The sequence below is a fragment of the Sinohyriopsis cumingii genome, chromosome 8 (genome assembly GCF_028554795.1).
Source record: "Sinohyriopsis cumingii isolate HCF-2022 chromosome 8, ASM2855479v2, whole genome shotgun sequence".
Lineage (NCBI taxonomy): Eukaryota > Metazoa > Mollusca > Bivalvia > Unionida > Unionidae > Sinohyriopsis > Sinohyriopsis cumingii.
In genome coordinates, this window is record NC_142968.1 from 90,463,814 (window position 1) to 90,480,987 (window position 17,174).

General features: G+C 37.9%; 1 protein-coding gene across 3 annotated transcripts in view; it reads left to right on the forward strand.

The window, feature by feature from the left end:
* Positions 1-16,570, forward strand: part of LOC149794125 (ras-related protein Rab-1A-like) — a 62,642-nt gene extending 46,072 nt beyond the window's left edge. For all 3 annotated transcript variants that reach the window (XM_089968113.1, XM_089968111.1, XM_089968114.1), the window contains exons 4-8: positions 331-391; positions 5,630-5,707; positions 8,596-8,703; positions 12,492-12,611; positions 13,950-16,570. In XM_089968113.1, the coding sequence (XP_089824239.1) occupies positions 331-391; positions 5,630-5,707; positions 8,596-8,703; positions 12,492-12,611; positions 13,950-14,288 (706 nt within the window). In that variant the 3' untranslated portion in view covers positions 14,289-16,570. The remainder of the gene's footprint in view (positions 1-330; positions 392-5,629; positions 5,708-8,595; positions 8,704-12,491; positions 12,612-13,949) is intronic.
* Positions 16,571-17,174: the final 604 nt, after the last annotated feature.

The window sequence follows — 17,174 nt, forward strand, 5'->3', positions numbered from 1 at the left end:
CAACAGAGAAGAAAACTCACGCGCTTAATTTGCAGCAAATGTGCGGCTTTTGTTCGATCTTTCTGTATGTATTATTACAGGAAATATTTCCTGGTAATTCGTGATAAGGCAATTCAATAATCCTGTTTAAACGACCTTCTCCCCTTCTTAATAATTTCATATAAAAGTATATGTCACAGGATATAAGAATGTGCTTCTGTGCTTGGAGACATTATTGATTGATAAATATTGGTTAAAATTTAGTGCTTGGTGGATTTCATAGCAATACAATGAAAGTCTACAACCACAAATTAGGGTTCTTTCTTGAATATAGAAAACATTTCTTTTCAGGGACACAGCAGGACAAACTAGGTTTCATTCCATGAATAGATGGCAATTCAAAGGAGTAAAGGTACATGTTTACCTATCCACCTATATAATATTACCTACCTATACACCTACCTAATATTACCTACCTATCCACTTACCTATTACTACCTACATATCCACCTACCTAATAGTACCTACCTATCCTCCCACATAATATTACCTATCTATCCACCTATATAATAAAATCTACCTATCAACCTACATAATACTGTCTACAATCGTCCACCTACATACATCGCCTCCTACCAAATATAGCCTACCTATCCTCCTACCTATCCACCTACCTATCCACCTACACCATATTACCTACCTATCCACCTACACCATATTACATACCTATCCTCCTACCTATCCACCTACACCATATTACCTACCTATCCACCTACACCATATTACCTACCTATCCTCCTACCTATCCACCTACACCACATTACCTACATATCCACCTACAACATATTACCTACCTATCCTCCTACCTATCCACCTACACCATATCACCTACCTATCCACCTAAACCATATTACCTAGCTATCCACCTACACCATATTACCTACCTATCTTCCTACCTATCCACCTACACCACATTACCTACCTATCCTCCTACCTATCCACCTACACCATATTACCTACCTATCCTCCTACCTATCCACCTACACCATATTACCTATCTATCCACATACACCATATTACCTACCTATCCTCCTACCTATCCACCTACACCATATTACCTACCTATCCTCCTACCTATCCACCTACACCATATTACCTACCTATCCTCCTACCTATCCACCTACACTATATTACCTACCTATCCTCCTACCTATCCACCTACACCATATTACCTACCTATCCTCCTACCTATCCACCTACACCATATTACCTACCTATCCTCCTACCTATCCACCTACACTATATTACCTACCTATCCTCCTACCTATCCACCTACACCATATTACCTACCTATCCTCCTACCTATCCACCTACACCATATTACCTACCTATCCTCCTACCTATCCACCTACACCATAGTAACTACCTATCCACCTACACCACATTACCTACATATCCTCCTACCTATCCACCTACACCATATTACCTACCTATCCTCCTACCTATCCACCTACCTATCCACATACACAATATTACCTACCTATCCTCCTACATATCCACCTACACCATATCACCTACCTATCCACCTACACCATATTACCTACCTATCCTCCTACCTATCCACCTACACCATATTGCCTACCTATCCACCTACACCATATTACCTACCTATCCTCCTACCTATCCACCTACACCATAGTACCTACCTATATTCCTACCTATCCACCTACACCATATTGCCTACCTATCCACCTACACAATATTACCCACCTATCCTCCTACATATCCACCTACTCCATATTACCTACCTATCCTTCTACCTATCCACCTACACCATATTACCTACCTATCCACCTACATCATATTATCTACCTATCCTCCTACCTATCCATCTACACCACATTACCTACCTATCCTCCTACCTGTCCACCTACACCATATTACCTACCTATCCTCCTACCTATCCACGTACACCATATTACCTACCTATCCACCTACCTATCCACATACACCATATTACCTACATATCCTCCTACCTATCCACATACACCATATTGCCTACCTATCCTCCTACCTATCCACCTACACCATATTACCTACCTATCCTCCTACCTATCCACCTACACCATATTTCCTACCTATCCTCCTACCTATCCACCTACACCATAGTATCTACCTATCCACCTAGACCATATTAACTACCTATCCTCCTACCTATCCACCTACCTATCCACCTACACAATATTACCTACCTATCCTCATACCTATCCACCTACACCATATTACCTACCTATCCTCCTACCTATCCACCTACACCATATTACCTACCTATCCACCTACCTATCCACATACACCATATTACCTACCTATCCTCCTACCTATCCACCTACACCATATTACTTACATATCCTCCTACCTATCTACCTACACCATATTACCTACCTATACTCCTACCTATCCACCTACACCATATTACCTACCTATCCACCTACACCATATTACCTACCTATCCACCTACACCATATTACCTACCTATCCTCCTACCTATCCACCTACACCATATTACCTACCTATCCTCCTACCTATCCACTTACACCATATTACCTACCTATCCTCCTACCTATCCACCTACACCATATTACCTACCTATCCACCTACCTATCCACATGCACCATATTACCTACCTATCCTCCTACCTATCCACCTACACCATATTACTTACATATCCTCCTACCTATCCACCTACACCATATTACCTACCTATACTCCTATCTATCCACCTACACCATATTACCTACCTATCCTCCTACCAATCCACCTACACCATATTACCTACCTATCCTCCTACCTATCCACCTACACCATATTACCTACCTATTCTCCTACCCATCCACCTACACCATATTACCTACCTATCCTCCTACCTATCCACCTACACCATATTACCTACCTATCCTCCTACCTATCCACCTACACCATATTGCCTACCTATCCACCAACATAATATTACCTACCTATCCTCCTACCTATACATATACATAATATTACCTATCTATCCACCTACCTAATATTATCTACCTATCCACCTACAAAATATTACCTAATTATCGACATACATAATACTGCCTACAATCGTCCACCTACATACCTCGCCTCCTACTTAATATAACCTACCTATCCACCTACACCAAATTACATACATATCCACCTACACCATGTTACCTACCTATCCTCCTACATATCCACCTACACCATATTACCTACCTATCCACCTACACCATATTACCTACCTATCCACCTACATAATATTACCAATGTATCCACCTGCATAATATTACCTAGCTATCTGTTTCATGTATGCTATATTTATAAATACAAAAAGTTAATTTTATTTTTTCAGAGATATTGCATTTACATGTGATCCTTTGCAAGGCTGTAAGCTATGTCCTTCTTAATGAAGCTGGTGTATTGGAAATAAATAGTTGCCACACATTGTATGGACTGGTTTCTTGGGGTTGTTAGTTGATTTCTTTTATTTACTATTTTTCTTCTTTGCTCGTTTCTTTTTCTATCAGTTGACTTTAACTTTTCACATGAATCAGATTCTCTCCCGAGGAAGCCATTTTAAGAAACCAAATGATTAGTCAATATTTCCAGGACCCCAAACCATGGAGATTTTATTTACTCCCTAAAATATTCAAAGCCGGTAAGCCGGGGAGGCTAATAATTTCCGGAAACAGACATCCCACTGAAAATTATCTGAATTTGTTGACTTTCACATTCGACCTTTTGTGAGAAAACTGCCTTCAAATATTCAAGATACTACTTACCATCTCAACAAAACACAAAACTAACCCCCCGAATAACAATCACATCGTCACCATGGATGCATATTCTTTATACACCAACGTCCCACACGACGAAGGTATCACAACCTGCAACGAAGCATGTAATTGTTATCCTGATCTATCCCTTCCAAGGTCAAACTTTTTTAACACAGGTTCCCAAGTTTAACAATTTTGTATTCAACAAAGAATCTTCCTACAAATTAATGGGACTGCAATTGAAACTAAACTGGCACCTTCGTTTGCCAGCATTTTCATGGGAAGACTAGAGAAAAGGCTTCTCAACTAAGCACCATATAGACCCAAATGCTGCCGTAGATTCATTGACAACATAAAATCGAAATGGATTGAAACGGGCGACAATTTCAAAATGTTTATGGAATTCGCCGATAACTTTCACCCTACATTTACGTAGGAGTCATCGAATATGTCCGATATCTTTTTGGATACTCAAATTCCCCTTCTGGAGAGGGAAGGAGAACATAGAAACTGACCTATATTCTGAACCTGCTGACTTTCACCAATAACTACTCCAACCAGCTGCCACCCTTCCACGTAATAAAAAATCTCCCTTACGGTAGGTGCATTTGAACCAAACGCATATGCTCTACTCCAGCCACTTTTGAAAAGGGACTCGGGGAGTTCAATATGCCCGAGAACAACTCTTTTAGAAGTTAGACCTGAGTCAACTTTACAATCAGTCAGAAATTAAGATGTCGAGCCAATAATAAATCCATCTTCTGACATGCAAAATCTGTGCCATTCAATATGTTGGAGAAACCATTGTTTTCAGAAAGCGAATCAATAACCACAAAACCCACATTCATAACAATATCAACGCGAAAGTCGACAACCACCACAACTCGAAAAGACATTAAGTCGAGTCCCTCGAGATACTACCGATTGAATCTATGCTGGGGTGGACTGACTTAAGAGTGCGGACGTAAGGAACAATAATGGATACTTCAACTGAAAATTCATGGGGAATTGGCCTAAATGAAGAAAAAAAAATCTAACCTTCTGTTGCAGCGTTGTCAAAGTTACAGCCATTCATCAGTTTGGCACCAGACGCAAATTTTGCGCTAATATTTAGTTATTTTTATTATCCCGACACACAATTATCTTAACAACTTTCTTTCAGAACCTCCTTGTATAACTCTACCGTGATACAATTTCTCGCCACGCTTTCTTGCAGTCCTTTGTTCACAACATTACGATTTGGATCAAAACATACTGGCTTGCTATGTGATAGACACATGAACTCGCTCGTCTATTATTTCTGCACAGATTTGTATTGTTACATCTCGTGTTGTAAACTGTCCCTAGTGATTCGAACATGTAGGAGTTCAGAATGTTTCCTAAAGTTTGTGCTAAGTGTTTGTTTTGTATATGCACGTTGTTTTATTCTTCCCCTGACGAAGAGCTTGTTTAGCCCGAAACGCTGGAAAATCGTTTTGAATTTGCACTGTTATCTATATCAATACATGTTTCGAAAATTCGATGACAATTTATTGATAAGTGTTTATTGCTTTTGTACATAGAATCGGGCCAGGCGTGGTTTCACTATATCTAGTCATTGTAAACAAATAGAAATCTGAGTCATTTTTCATGTTTTAAAAATTCTAATAGGCGTACCAATATCATAAATTTTTTGAAAATAATTTAAGTATGGTGTACCAATAATATTATTTAAAATATTTCGAAAAGTGGCGTACTAATTGTGTGAATTCCAGAAAATAATTCCAATGTAGCGTGCCAACTGAATGAATTTCTCAGTATGATGATGTTTTCTTTTTCTTTTTCAGGGTATTGCAATAGTTTATGACGTCACTAACGTAGACTCCTTCAGCAACGTACCTTTCTGGCTGCAACTTGTGAATGCGGTAAAATATTTAGTTGGAACGTTTTTTCCGTCCGTTGTGTTCCTGTATTTAAAATCGAGAGTAGGCTTCAATTTAAAATACTTCTCATAAGAAATGTCATGAAAAGGATGATTGCTTCGTTGTATATATACTCATTTCATTACCCGGCTTGCTACAGTCTCCCCACCCCCATTCAACATTGCACCCACGTACCCCCCGCCATTCAAGGCTGTCTGCACCCACTCACTCTTCTCAGTTTCCATCAGAAAGGAAACTTCATTAATCCTCCTCCAACAGTTTCCTTCTTGTAACGCATCTCTTGATATTTGCCCCTCGGTAATTCCACTAATAGTTCCATAAAAGGTACATATATCGACTATAGCATTGTACACATGTACGTACGGATGTTTGTTTGTTTGTGTGTATGTACATTGACTGGTTGGTGGTTGGTTGGTTGGCGTGTAAATGCGCCTGAAAAAATGAAAAGTGATGTTTCCGTTACCGAGGCTCGCACTTTTGAAATGGGTTAAAATTTAAAAAAGAGAAAAGAAAGGGCATTTCCCTGATTTTTCCTCTGATAATCCCTGTAATCACACATTTTTCTATATTTGATATCTAAATGATGGTGGTTGATTCTGGCTCTGATAATCCCTGTAATCACACAGTTTTCTATATTTGATATCTAAATGATGGTGGTTGATTCTGGCTCTGATAATCCCTGTAATCACACAGTTTTCTATATGTGATATCTAAATGATGGTGGTTGATTCTGGCTCTGATAATCCCTGTAATCAAACATTTTTCTATATTTGATATCTAAATGATGGTGGCTGATTTTGGCTCTGATAATCCCTGTAATCACATAGTTTTCTATATTTGATATCTAAATGATGGTGGCTGATTCTGGCTCTGATAATTCCTGTAATCACACAGTTATCTATATATGATATCTAAATGATGGTGGTTGATTCTGGCTCTGATAATCCCTGTAATAACACAGTTTTCTATATTTTTATATCTGAATGATGGTGGTTGATTTTGGCTCTGAGAGGGCACATATAAGCCTAACTCCTGATAGGCACTTAATATAATTTTGCTTTCTCTTCTTGACTATATTTTTCACTTTCTGATCTTTGGAGATGAATTATAAAGAATAAGCACAATGTGAGCCGAACACTTTTTTTTTAAAGTTAAGCGTTTTAAGTGCACTTTTGAAATTAGTAACACATACACTGTTAAAATTCATATCTGTATTTCGAGGACTCGCCAAGTTAGCGTCCTTTTTGCTATTTCAATTACGTTTCTTCAGCACACAGAAGTTGTAATTTTCATCACAGCAGATACTTTCATAACTGTGATACGTATGTATTATCATCACAGTAGGGGCCCTGAGTGGCCGAGTGGTCTAAAGCGCTGTCCGTTGCGGATCACTGCCATCTCACCTCCGTCTGCGTGGGTTCGAGTCTCGGATTCAGCCAATGTGGGCATGTGACTAGGTTCTCGAGGGTTGGTGGTTCTTTCCGGGGATTTCCCGGGTTCTTCCATGGCGGCCACTAGTACTGGCCGCCATGTATAGCCAATCGTGTACTGAAAAATGGCGTTAAACCCTACAACAATAACAACAACAACAACAATTATCATCACAGTAATGCAATCTTGATAGCTAGATCGCGTCGAGCTATCATCATTGAAATCCGGATAATTACGAGACGCGAAGAATGGTCTGGAATTGCTGACGCTAATATCACGATGTTATCTAGCAAACAAGATCGAATAACTATGATAATGATATTTTTGTAAAGTATTAATCAATTTTCAGATAATGGAATAAAATCACTAGATTTAACTGAAAAACGAAAGAAATTGTTTAACGTTTCAACGCGCATGAATATCCCAGTTCATGAAGGAAGCATATGAAAGAACATCCACTCATTTTCACTGTATGTAAGGCATGGTCGCATAAGATCCATATATGCAACTAACAGTTTTTATGCAGTTGGAAAATTTTACATCGCGAAAGTTTTCAATAGCTTAATGACTGAAAGTTAGTCTCCGAGTCCAGGCTAAAAGCCGTATGAGAGGCTCCAATGAGGTCTTGGCATGGGAATAACAGAATTATTTGGACACTTATTTACAAAGAGATTGGACAGATTGTTTGAACTTGATGCTACAGATTATTTGCAGAGAATGTTACTCATTTCCTTTTACAAGCATGCCATGTGAGGCTACGGCATAGTTGTTTATGCTTGTTCAGTTGTAACAGGGAAACATAGACGAAAAGCAGTTGCCGCCTCGTTTGAGAGAATGGTCATACGGAATCAGAAAACGAGAGAATTGATATCATTCTTCTAGGAAATGGCAATAAAATTGTGGCTCTTTCTTGAGCGAAAAAGCGATAAGTGTATAATAGAAATAAATATCAAGCCAGTAGACGAAATACAAGTATTTTAACCTTCTCTATATATTTTGTGAACAATTGCCCACGCTACACTAAAATGAAGGTGAAATACTATGAAAATAAATATCAGCTCTAAAACTATAATAAAAGTCGCCCCATTAACCTGAAGCCAGGGAGTAATCGCTTCCTCCCACCCCAATCCCTTGCGTAGCTGCTGGGTAGAGATGTTGGGTGGAATGGGGGGGGGGGGACGACCAAGCTTTATGTTGAACACGGCAAGTGTTTCTATTACACGAGTTACTTCGCATGATGGACATGTATCTTTTGTTAATCTCGATAGATTTATGCATGAGTGATTATCTACAGTTTTTCATCACTTTTTACCTTGACTCAGAATTCATATAATAGAGTTCATTTTTTCCGTTCTTTGCTGGTGTTTTTAACCTCACAATATCAGCACAATATATCAACAAAAGTATACAGCATGAATAATTTGTACTTTATTTCGCAGGAAATTGCCCATAGTCACAATAAGTATGAAGTAATACCCACCATCCTTGTTGGAAACAAGGCAGATCTGACGGAAGAAAGGCAGGTCCGGAAACAAGATGGAGACGAGGTATATAGTTCGTGTATTTCCGGTAACTTTTATCGTCTTGCCTTTTTCAGTTTCCAGCAAGATTATTCTTAAACCCAAATTCTTTCTTTTCCTACCTCCGGTTTGTAAAACTGTGTGAAGCAGTTGTAATCCACGTGATATCGGACATGTGACTTGCAAAAATGTCATGCTGCAAATGTAACAATGCAGATGACTTACTTTAGTTTGGAAATAATAAACAAGTGCGGCATTTAGCTATCACGGGGAAGGAACTATTTTATAAGCTATGGCTTTTTGATATAATTATTTATATCAGGGAATGCCTGTTTAATGCAGTCCCTGTGTGACTTTTAAATGACACGAATAACTCTAAGGCACCCACAAACATGACATCGGAGTTTTAATAAGAGGTAATGTTTATTTCATTGTATAAAGATTTCAAGTCTTTGTCGTCAAGCGTATAATCTCTCCTGTCTGCTAATGCTTTTCAGAATTAATCACACAGCGAGGAATTTACTTGAAAGTCTTTAGAGGTGGAGTAAAACTCGAGTCCAACTGGAAGCATTTTAGACACTGATCTGCCGTCACATAATGTACATCAGGTTCAATTACATCAAATAAACTTCATAGACCCAGATGTGTCGACACATTATGCAATGGCAGATCTTAGTGTGCAGTTGGATTTTATTTATAAGGAAGCATATACGGTAGTTGTATACTTATCAATGTCAGTGCACGCATGTACAGCATAAAGTTAACTCTCCTCACTATCTCAGTATTTCGTCATCCCATCAATATATCATACCCAGTTTCACCTACACATACTAAACATTGGTAGGTCGTAACAGGAAGACAAACTATGCCATCAATACATTATTGGGGCTTAATTTGCATACTTGAATGACTTTTGTATTCTAAGCTGTTCAGTTATTACAATTCCATTATATTACACTCTATTTCACTTATACTCAAAAAATCGAGATGTATAGTTATATCTGGAGAAAAGTAACTTTTCCAAAACAAAACTAGGCGAGTGTGACCTGATTTCCACGCCTGAGACTTGACTTTTCAATTATTTGTTCATTTAGTATGTTGTTAGAGTCGATTTCAATTACACGCAGGAAAACGTACATATATATATATATATATATATATATATATATATATATATATATATATATATATATATATATATCTGTGTGTGTGTGTGTGTGTGTGTGTGTGTTGAAAAGATTAAAGCAGTCATGCCGAATCTAGAACAGAGTGACATAAATTTGCACGCTTGAGTGATTTTTATATCTCTAGCTTTTTGTTCTTCACACACACAGAGTTTGAGACTTTCCGCATGCGCGTATGAAATTAAGCATGTACGGTCGATACGTCTGGGCAAGAATAACTAAACCATACCCAAATCTAGGTCAGTGTTGCACACTTGAGTGACTTTTGTACTTTCAGCTGTTCGGTCGTTACACACTAAATACATTAGACCATCTTTCGTCTACTTTCTTGAAAAATGGCGCATGATTACATCTTGAGAAATAATTTAACCATACCTAAACTAGATCAATGTGACTCAATTTTCACTTTTGTGTGACATTGCTAGTTGCAGTTTTCTGTTTGTTGCACCCTAAATATTTTGATCCTGTTTCACCAATGCACATTGCATTTGAAAGGGGAATTGAATCATACCAGCGTGACCTACTTTTCACTCTGGAGTGACTTGGGTTTTCAGCAATTTGTTCCATATAGCTTCAATACCTAGAACGATATTTCACCCACTCTCATGAAATTGTTTTATATGGATATTTATCTTAACGTTAGTTAATGAACCATACCAACACTAGGTCAGAGTGACACTATATTCATGCTTTAGATACCACTGTTACTGGTTACATGTTCGATATGTTAGGCCTTATTTCACCTACACGTTTAAAAATTGCAATGTGAATGCATATAAAAGTGAGGCATCTTAACATACATAAACAAGGTCATTGTACGAGCGTATTTAACACATCGTTATTCTAGATTGGAGTGTACAATATTATCATAAGTATCCACAGTTCTTCTACGCCAATATAATCTTTCAGTTAAGTACCGTAAGCGTTACTCTTCAATTAACTACCGTCATTATTACATTTCAGTTAACTACGATACGCTGTACGATTCAATTAACGACGGTCAGCGTTACTCTTCAATTAACGACGACCAGCTTTACTCCTGAAATAACTTACGCTTCTTTTAACTACGATACGCTGTACGATTCAATTAACGACGGTCAGCGTTACTTTTCAATTAGCGACGGTCAGCTTTACTCCTGAAATAACTTACGCTTCAATTAACTACGATACGCATTACGCTTCAAATAACGACGGTCAGCGTTACACTTCAATTAACGACAGTCAGCGTTATTTTTGAATTAACGACGACCAGCTTTACTCCTGAAATAACTTACGTTACTCTTGAATTAATTAGGGCATGTTTTACGTCTCAAATATACCGCTCCGGTGGCCTAGTGGTTAGAGCGTCCGCCTCGGAGGTCGTGTGTTCAATCCCCGGCCAAGTCATACCAAAGACTTACAAAAATGGTACTAACAGTTGCCAAGCTTGTCACTCAGCATTAAGAGTTTAGTGTTAGGACTGGTCGGCCTTATGTCAAGATAATGTGACTGGGTGGGACTTCGTGCTACATGTCTGCGGCATGGTGCCTCAGTGCTAGACATCACTATAAACTGCCACACTGCAGACATAGTAGCGATATTTTTTTTAAAGCCACGTTCCAAAATCCAAATCTCTCTCTCTCTCTCTCTCTCTCTCACACACACACACACACACGCGCGCGCGCGCGCGCGCGCCTCAAATAACTACGATCAAGTTCCTGTTCAAATAATGACGGTAACCCTTACCCTTAAAATAACTACGGTACGTTTAACGACTTATATAACAACGCTTCAGATAACACTTCATACTGAAATAATGCCATTTTGTCTTACAGGTAATATTTCCTTTTCAATGTTTAACTGTACGAAACACATATTAGCCCGGGTCTATATCATTCCGAGAATCTTGGATAAACTGCTGCTGCTGCTGCTGCTTATTATTATTATTATTATTATTATAAAGGCATTAAAACGACTAAATGTGGAATACGCATGTGTTTATCGGGGATCTCATCATCTTAACAACGTCAACGTTTTAAAGTCATTGTAGTATCAAGTTGGAGAAATACTATGGTTACAAATATTACCGAGGAGTACACCAAGTCGTAATACTTGAATATCAAATACAGTACATAACGATACATAAATCAGTAACTTCACTTTTACACATAATAACACCTGTATCTGTTTCAAATAATAACACCTGTATCTGTGTCAAATAATAACACCTATATCTGTGTCAAATAATAACATCTATATCTATGTCAAATAATAACATCTGTATCTTTGTCAAATAATAACAACATTTGCTGTGTCGTTCTTGTTGCTGTTGTGGGGTTAAACGCCATTTTCAGCACACGATAGGCTATATACGGCGGCCAGTATTAATGGTGGAGGAAGAACCCGGGAAAACCCCGGAAAGAATCACCGACCCACGAGAAGCTACGGGCAAGCTTTCTCACATACCGACATTGGCCGAATCCGAGACTCGTATCTGTGTCAAATAATAACACCTGTATCTGTGTCAAATATTCCATGCAATACTGATATAAAAGTTTACAAGCCGACATTGAATCATGTTTTTCATGTCTCAGTGGACATTGAATCATGTATTTCATGTCTCAGACTAAATTATGTTTTTCTTTTTAACAGTTAGCAGATAAAACGCTGATCTTCGGGCATTTTGAAACGAGTGCAAGGACTGGTGACAACATTTTCATTGCTTTCAGCCATCTAGCCTATCATGCTACAGACATATGTGATCCAAAATGTGTAAGTATGTCTGTCTGTCTGTTTGTCAATATTTCCCTGCCTGACTGCGTGAATTCCAGCTTTGTCTGTTTCTATGCCCGTAATTATATCTGTATGTGATTGCATTATTTCAACCGTATAAGAAGTTTATACTCTCTCTCTCTCTCTCTCTCTCTCTCTCTCTCTCTCTCTCTCTCTCTCTCTCTCTCTCTCTCTCGTACAATGAGGTCTGCAGTTGTCTTATGTTAGTGTGATCCCATTTCTACTCCTTAAAAAGGAATCAGCACATATTTGTACCGATTTCTACAATCGGATACTTACAGTTATATATATCGAGGTTAAGGAGAGAGTTGAAAGGTTCTGTAAAGTGCTTCCGTGTTTTGTATGTAAGAAAAACTGTTGCACATATACATACACATACACGCATACACAGAAACGCACAAGTATAGGTCCGTGAATTTGTTGTCGGTACGACTAACTTCTATTATCACGGTTACGATTAATAGTTTGTCATCCATAAATACAGCTAACTTCTTTTTATGGTTTTCTTATGTAATTAGAATAAACATTTTCACAGTTGATTTGAGAAATCTACTGTGAAATTTTATAATGATCCACAAATTACTTTATATACGAGGTAGTGGTGGTGGTATCAAAGAGGGATGCTGGCACAGGCAATTTTTTATGCTTCAATTAGATATCTTTTAATTTCTCGCATTAACAAATTTTAATTTTGAAATCTTTAATAGCACGCAGAATGCACAGTACTTGTAGCGGCCAATGCACTAAAGTCTCTGAGAACATGGCAGCATTTCTCCCGGGAATACAAACGTACGAGGTTTGGGACAGTTAATCCGTTAATTATCAGCCCCAAACCTATACCGATACTGACTGACGGTTTGTTACCACAAAGCAGATTAACACTGTGAAAAAGTCGTACATATCTAAGGGCAAATAGACAGACGCTTTAGTCCAGATGCTGAATAGTCGGGCTCGTAATCTAGAGGTCACAGGGCTACTTATCCACCCAAATGAGCCAGGTCTCATTCTTCTTAAAAGTGCCGTTAAAGCATCCACCACCACCACCACCAAGACCAAGAACCTACCGGAAAAAACTGAGACACACAGGTTCCGTTACCGTGGTTAATGAACAGAAGAAGAATAACTTACCTTTAATGAAACAAATAGGGCCGTTTTAAAAATATCATTTATGCACATTACACCCTGTATATAAATCAAATCATCGAAGTATGCATTATTTATTAAACAAATTGTAGCCACAAAATTTCGACTTTGATATTTTCAATTTTTAAAAAAATACTTTTGATGTTTACTTTTCTATTTTCTATTATTCTCTAGATGAAAAGCTATCATCCTAATATGATCAGGAACTCGTCTCAGCCGGACACGACGTCAAAGGGAAGAAACTCGGAAGATTCTTCAGGAAAATCGAAGGGAGATAAATCAAATAAAAAGGTTAAGACTGGTAAAGGTAAAGACCAAGAAGCGGGAAGCGAAAGACTAGCAATAGAAGCTAAATGGACCCGATATGGAGAAAAGATTGAATTAAAGACGCTAGGTGCGAATGGAAAGAAAAGAAAAGGATATTCAAAGGACGGGATGAAGACATCCCGTCGCCATAAGTGTAAATGCATATTTCAGTGTTGCATTAGCATCCCGCGTACACATGACGATTAAATGGGAGTACTTAAATACTTAGGGAGTCGTGGTATGCAGGGGCGAGGGGAGGGGTGGAGGAAATTTTGGCGGCAATTATATGCGATTACACTCCCTTCCCGCCCCAGAAACTACTGACGCCTTACTGATATATTAATTTCCTATAGTAAATAATCACCCACATTTACATTATACTCGGGCATTATCCGACAGACAATTGATTGGAACAAATGATATGATCAATGGTAAATGTAATATTTTCAAAGGAATATCCAGCTTCCGACTCCAACAACATTTTCCCGTCAACAAATATGCATTATTTTCTGTGTACATTGTACATGTCATTCCTTTGGATTTTACTCTTATGTCAAACAATCCTGTGTAAACATTAACTTTGCAGAAAACAAGTTTTAACATACGAATCAGATTTAAACAATAATCACAATAATATTATATATTCGGTATGTATTTAAACAATACTATTAGATGTTAGGTACATATTTATATTTCTGACGTTTATTTATTATCACTGCATTGACAATGACATGAAAAGACGATAATATCTTGAAATGAAAGGCACGATTGTCACAACGAGTTTCGTTACTTTCACGAAATAGCTGGAAGTGAGCTTGTACACACACACACACACACACACACACTTGCCTCGTGGGGAGACATATAATGCAAAACCACGACTGGGATTTGCTTGTCTCGGTCCAAAACCCAACGTAGATTGTTTTGCTCACCCAATATTTGCCTTTAAAGTAAAAAGAACTCTTCACTAGTATAATATAGTTCACGTCCAAATGTTTTATGTTGATATTGTTCTTTGCTCACGCGTATAAAATGTGTACTCCGGATGAAACGGTCAAACAACAACCCTCATTAGCATATTTCTACTAATGAGCCGCATGTAAACATTTGGACTTGAACTATATTACATTAACTACGAAGAATTCTATTTACTTTAAAGATAAGTTATGGGTTATATATATATATATATATATATATATATATATATATATATATATATATATATATATATATATATATATAGTGTGTGTGTGTGTGTGTGCGCGCGCGTACAAGCTCATTTCCAGCTATTTTGTGGAAGTAACGAAACTCGTTGTGACAATCATAAAAAGTTTGTCAGATTTTTATTGTCATCTTCTGTCACATTTTGAACATTCAAGTAAAATGGAACGAATTAAAGATTCCACTACGGCCAAAGTTCTAAATGTAGGAAAACTAGTTTTCTTTTTTATGTAGCGATACTAATGTAAATGTGAAAAAGAAGAACCTGCACATATTCATTCTTTTTAAAGTGGTACAAATGCTCAAGCGTTAGGTTGCGCTAAATTTAAAAGCTGTGAATCGAGACGTATTCACTGTGAATCCCATGCTCTTCCCAAGGTGGCGCTGTAGGTACGCTCGTAACGTTGCTGCACAGAATTGTTTTTTGTATGTATCTTGATCACATGTGCACTGTTCTTTGTCAAGGGTTATCGAAATTTTACCTCTGCATCAACTTTCTTTTTGGTTCATCTTTCTGTTTTGGGGTTCACTGGTCGTTGTATTTTTTGAAAATGACCCTGGAGGCCAGCTTGGATGGGGAAAAAAGAAGGTACGAAACAAACGGAGAAAAAAAAAGAATAAAAACACGCAAACAATTTCGACCTAATGTTAAACAATTACCAACAGCATCCAGGGAGTCAAACCAAACATCCTATCCGTATCTACCGTGTAGTACTCTAACTAAAACATGTAGTGGTGCGATTCGGGATTTTTGTGCAGCTAAAATTTTCATATCATTTCATCGCATCTTAGTGTAACGGGGGAAATTCTTCCCGAAACGTATATTTAGATGGCATTGGGAATGGAGGTTGGCAACTGATAAAAAAAATTGTTCAGTGTGGATAAGTAGGGGCTTCACTAAAGAACATTGTCCCCAGGTGCCTCGAACTCTTGCGCTGCCACTGACTTAAGCTTCTATCCTGTTTCTTTGATCTCAACAAAACTAGTTTTTTATTTATATAGACAATGCCGCTTCCCCCTCTGTGATAATATTCTACCGTACTTCTTCAGATAAGGACTTTAACGCCCATTATCTATTGATTACGTGTGACATGTGTGCACAGCCTAGGGATCGAATGTTTTAAATACAACTCATCACCTGTTCTCACGTCGTTTTCAGATGATACGATTGAAGTTGACCGCACCGGACTGATTTCGACTAAACTCCTAATTCGAGTATGTACGGTGTGTATCATAGAAAGCATTGCAATTAAAAGAATCCTTTCGTCTATTCTTCCAGTGTCTAATCTATAACCACAATGCTTAACTCGAATATTTGCCTTAGGGCTAATAAAAAATCCATACTCCAAACGTTGCTATCAGTGGTATATAATTTTCTAGCGAATAAGTAATACACTTGAAATTAACGCGCGTTGAAGTTTAACGACTGACTATTCAACTATTTTACAGAAATCTAGCTAAGTGCAAATATGCAACACTGACACCCATTCCAAAGTCATCGTACACGATATACATATGTCTTGTCTATGATTTGCAGGAGAGACAATATTAAAACAAGGACTTTAATATTAGGCTGGAAGCAGATAAGAAATAATGCTTATTTATTTTAATAAAATGGTGAAACACGAAGAATACACTATAGCAAGGTTCAAAGTATATACCTCTTGAAGCGTGGAGAACAAAAGCAACAAGGGCGGCAATAGTAGACATCATCATGGCGCGAGCTTCCATTTGATAGAATCTTGGGGTCCCTGACCAAGAGGTCAACTGAGGTTTACGAGCGTTAAAGAAGATTAATTTTATAGCACCATATGTATGTATGTATGTATGCATGTATGTATGTATGTGTGTGTGTGTGTGTGTGTGTGTGTG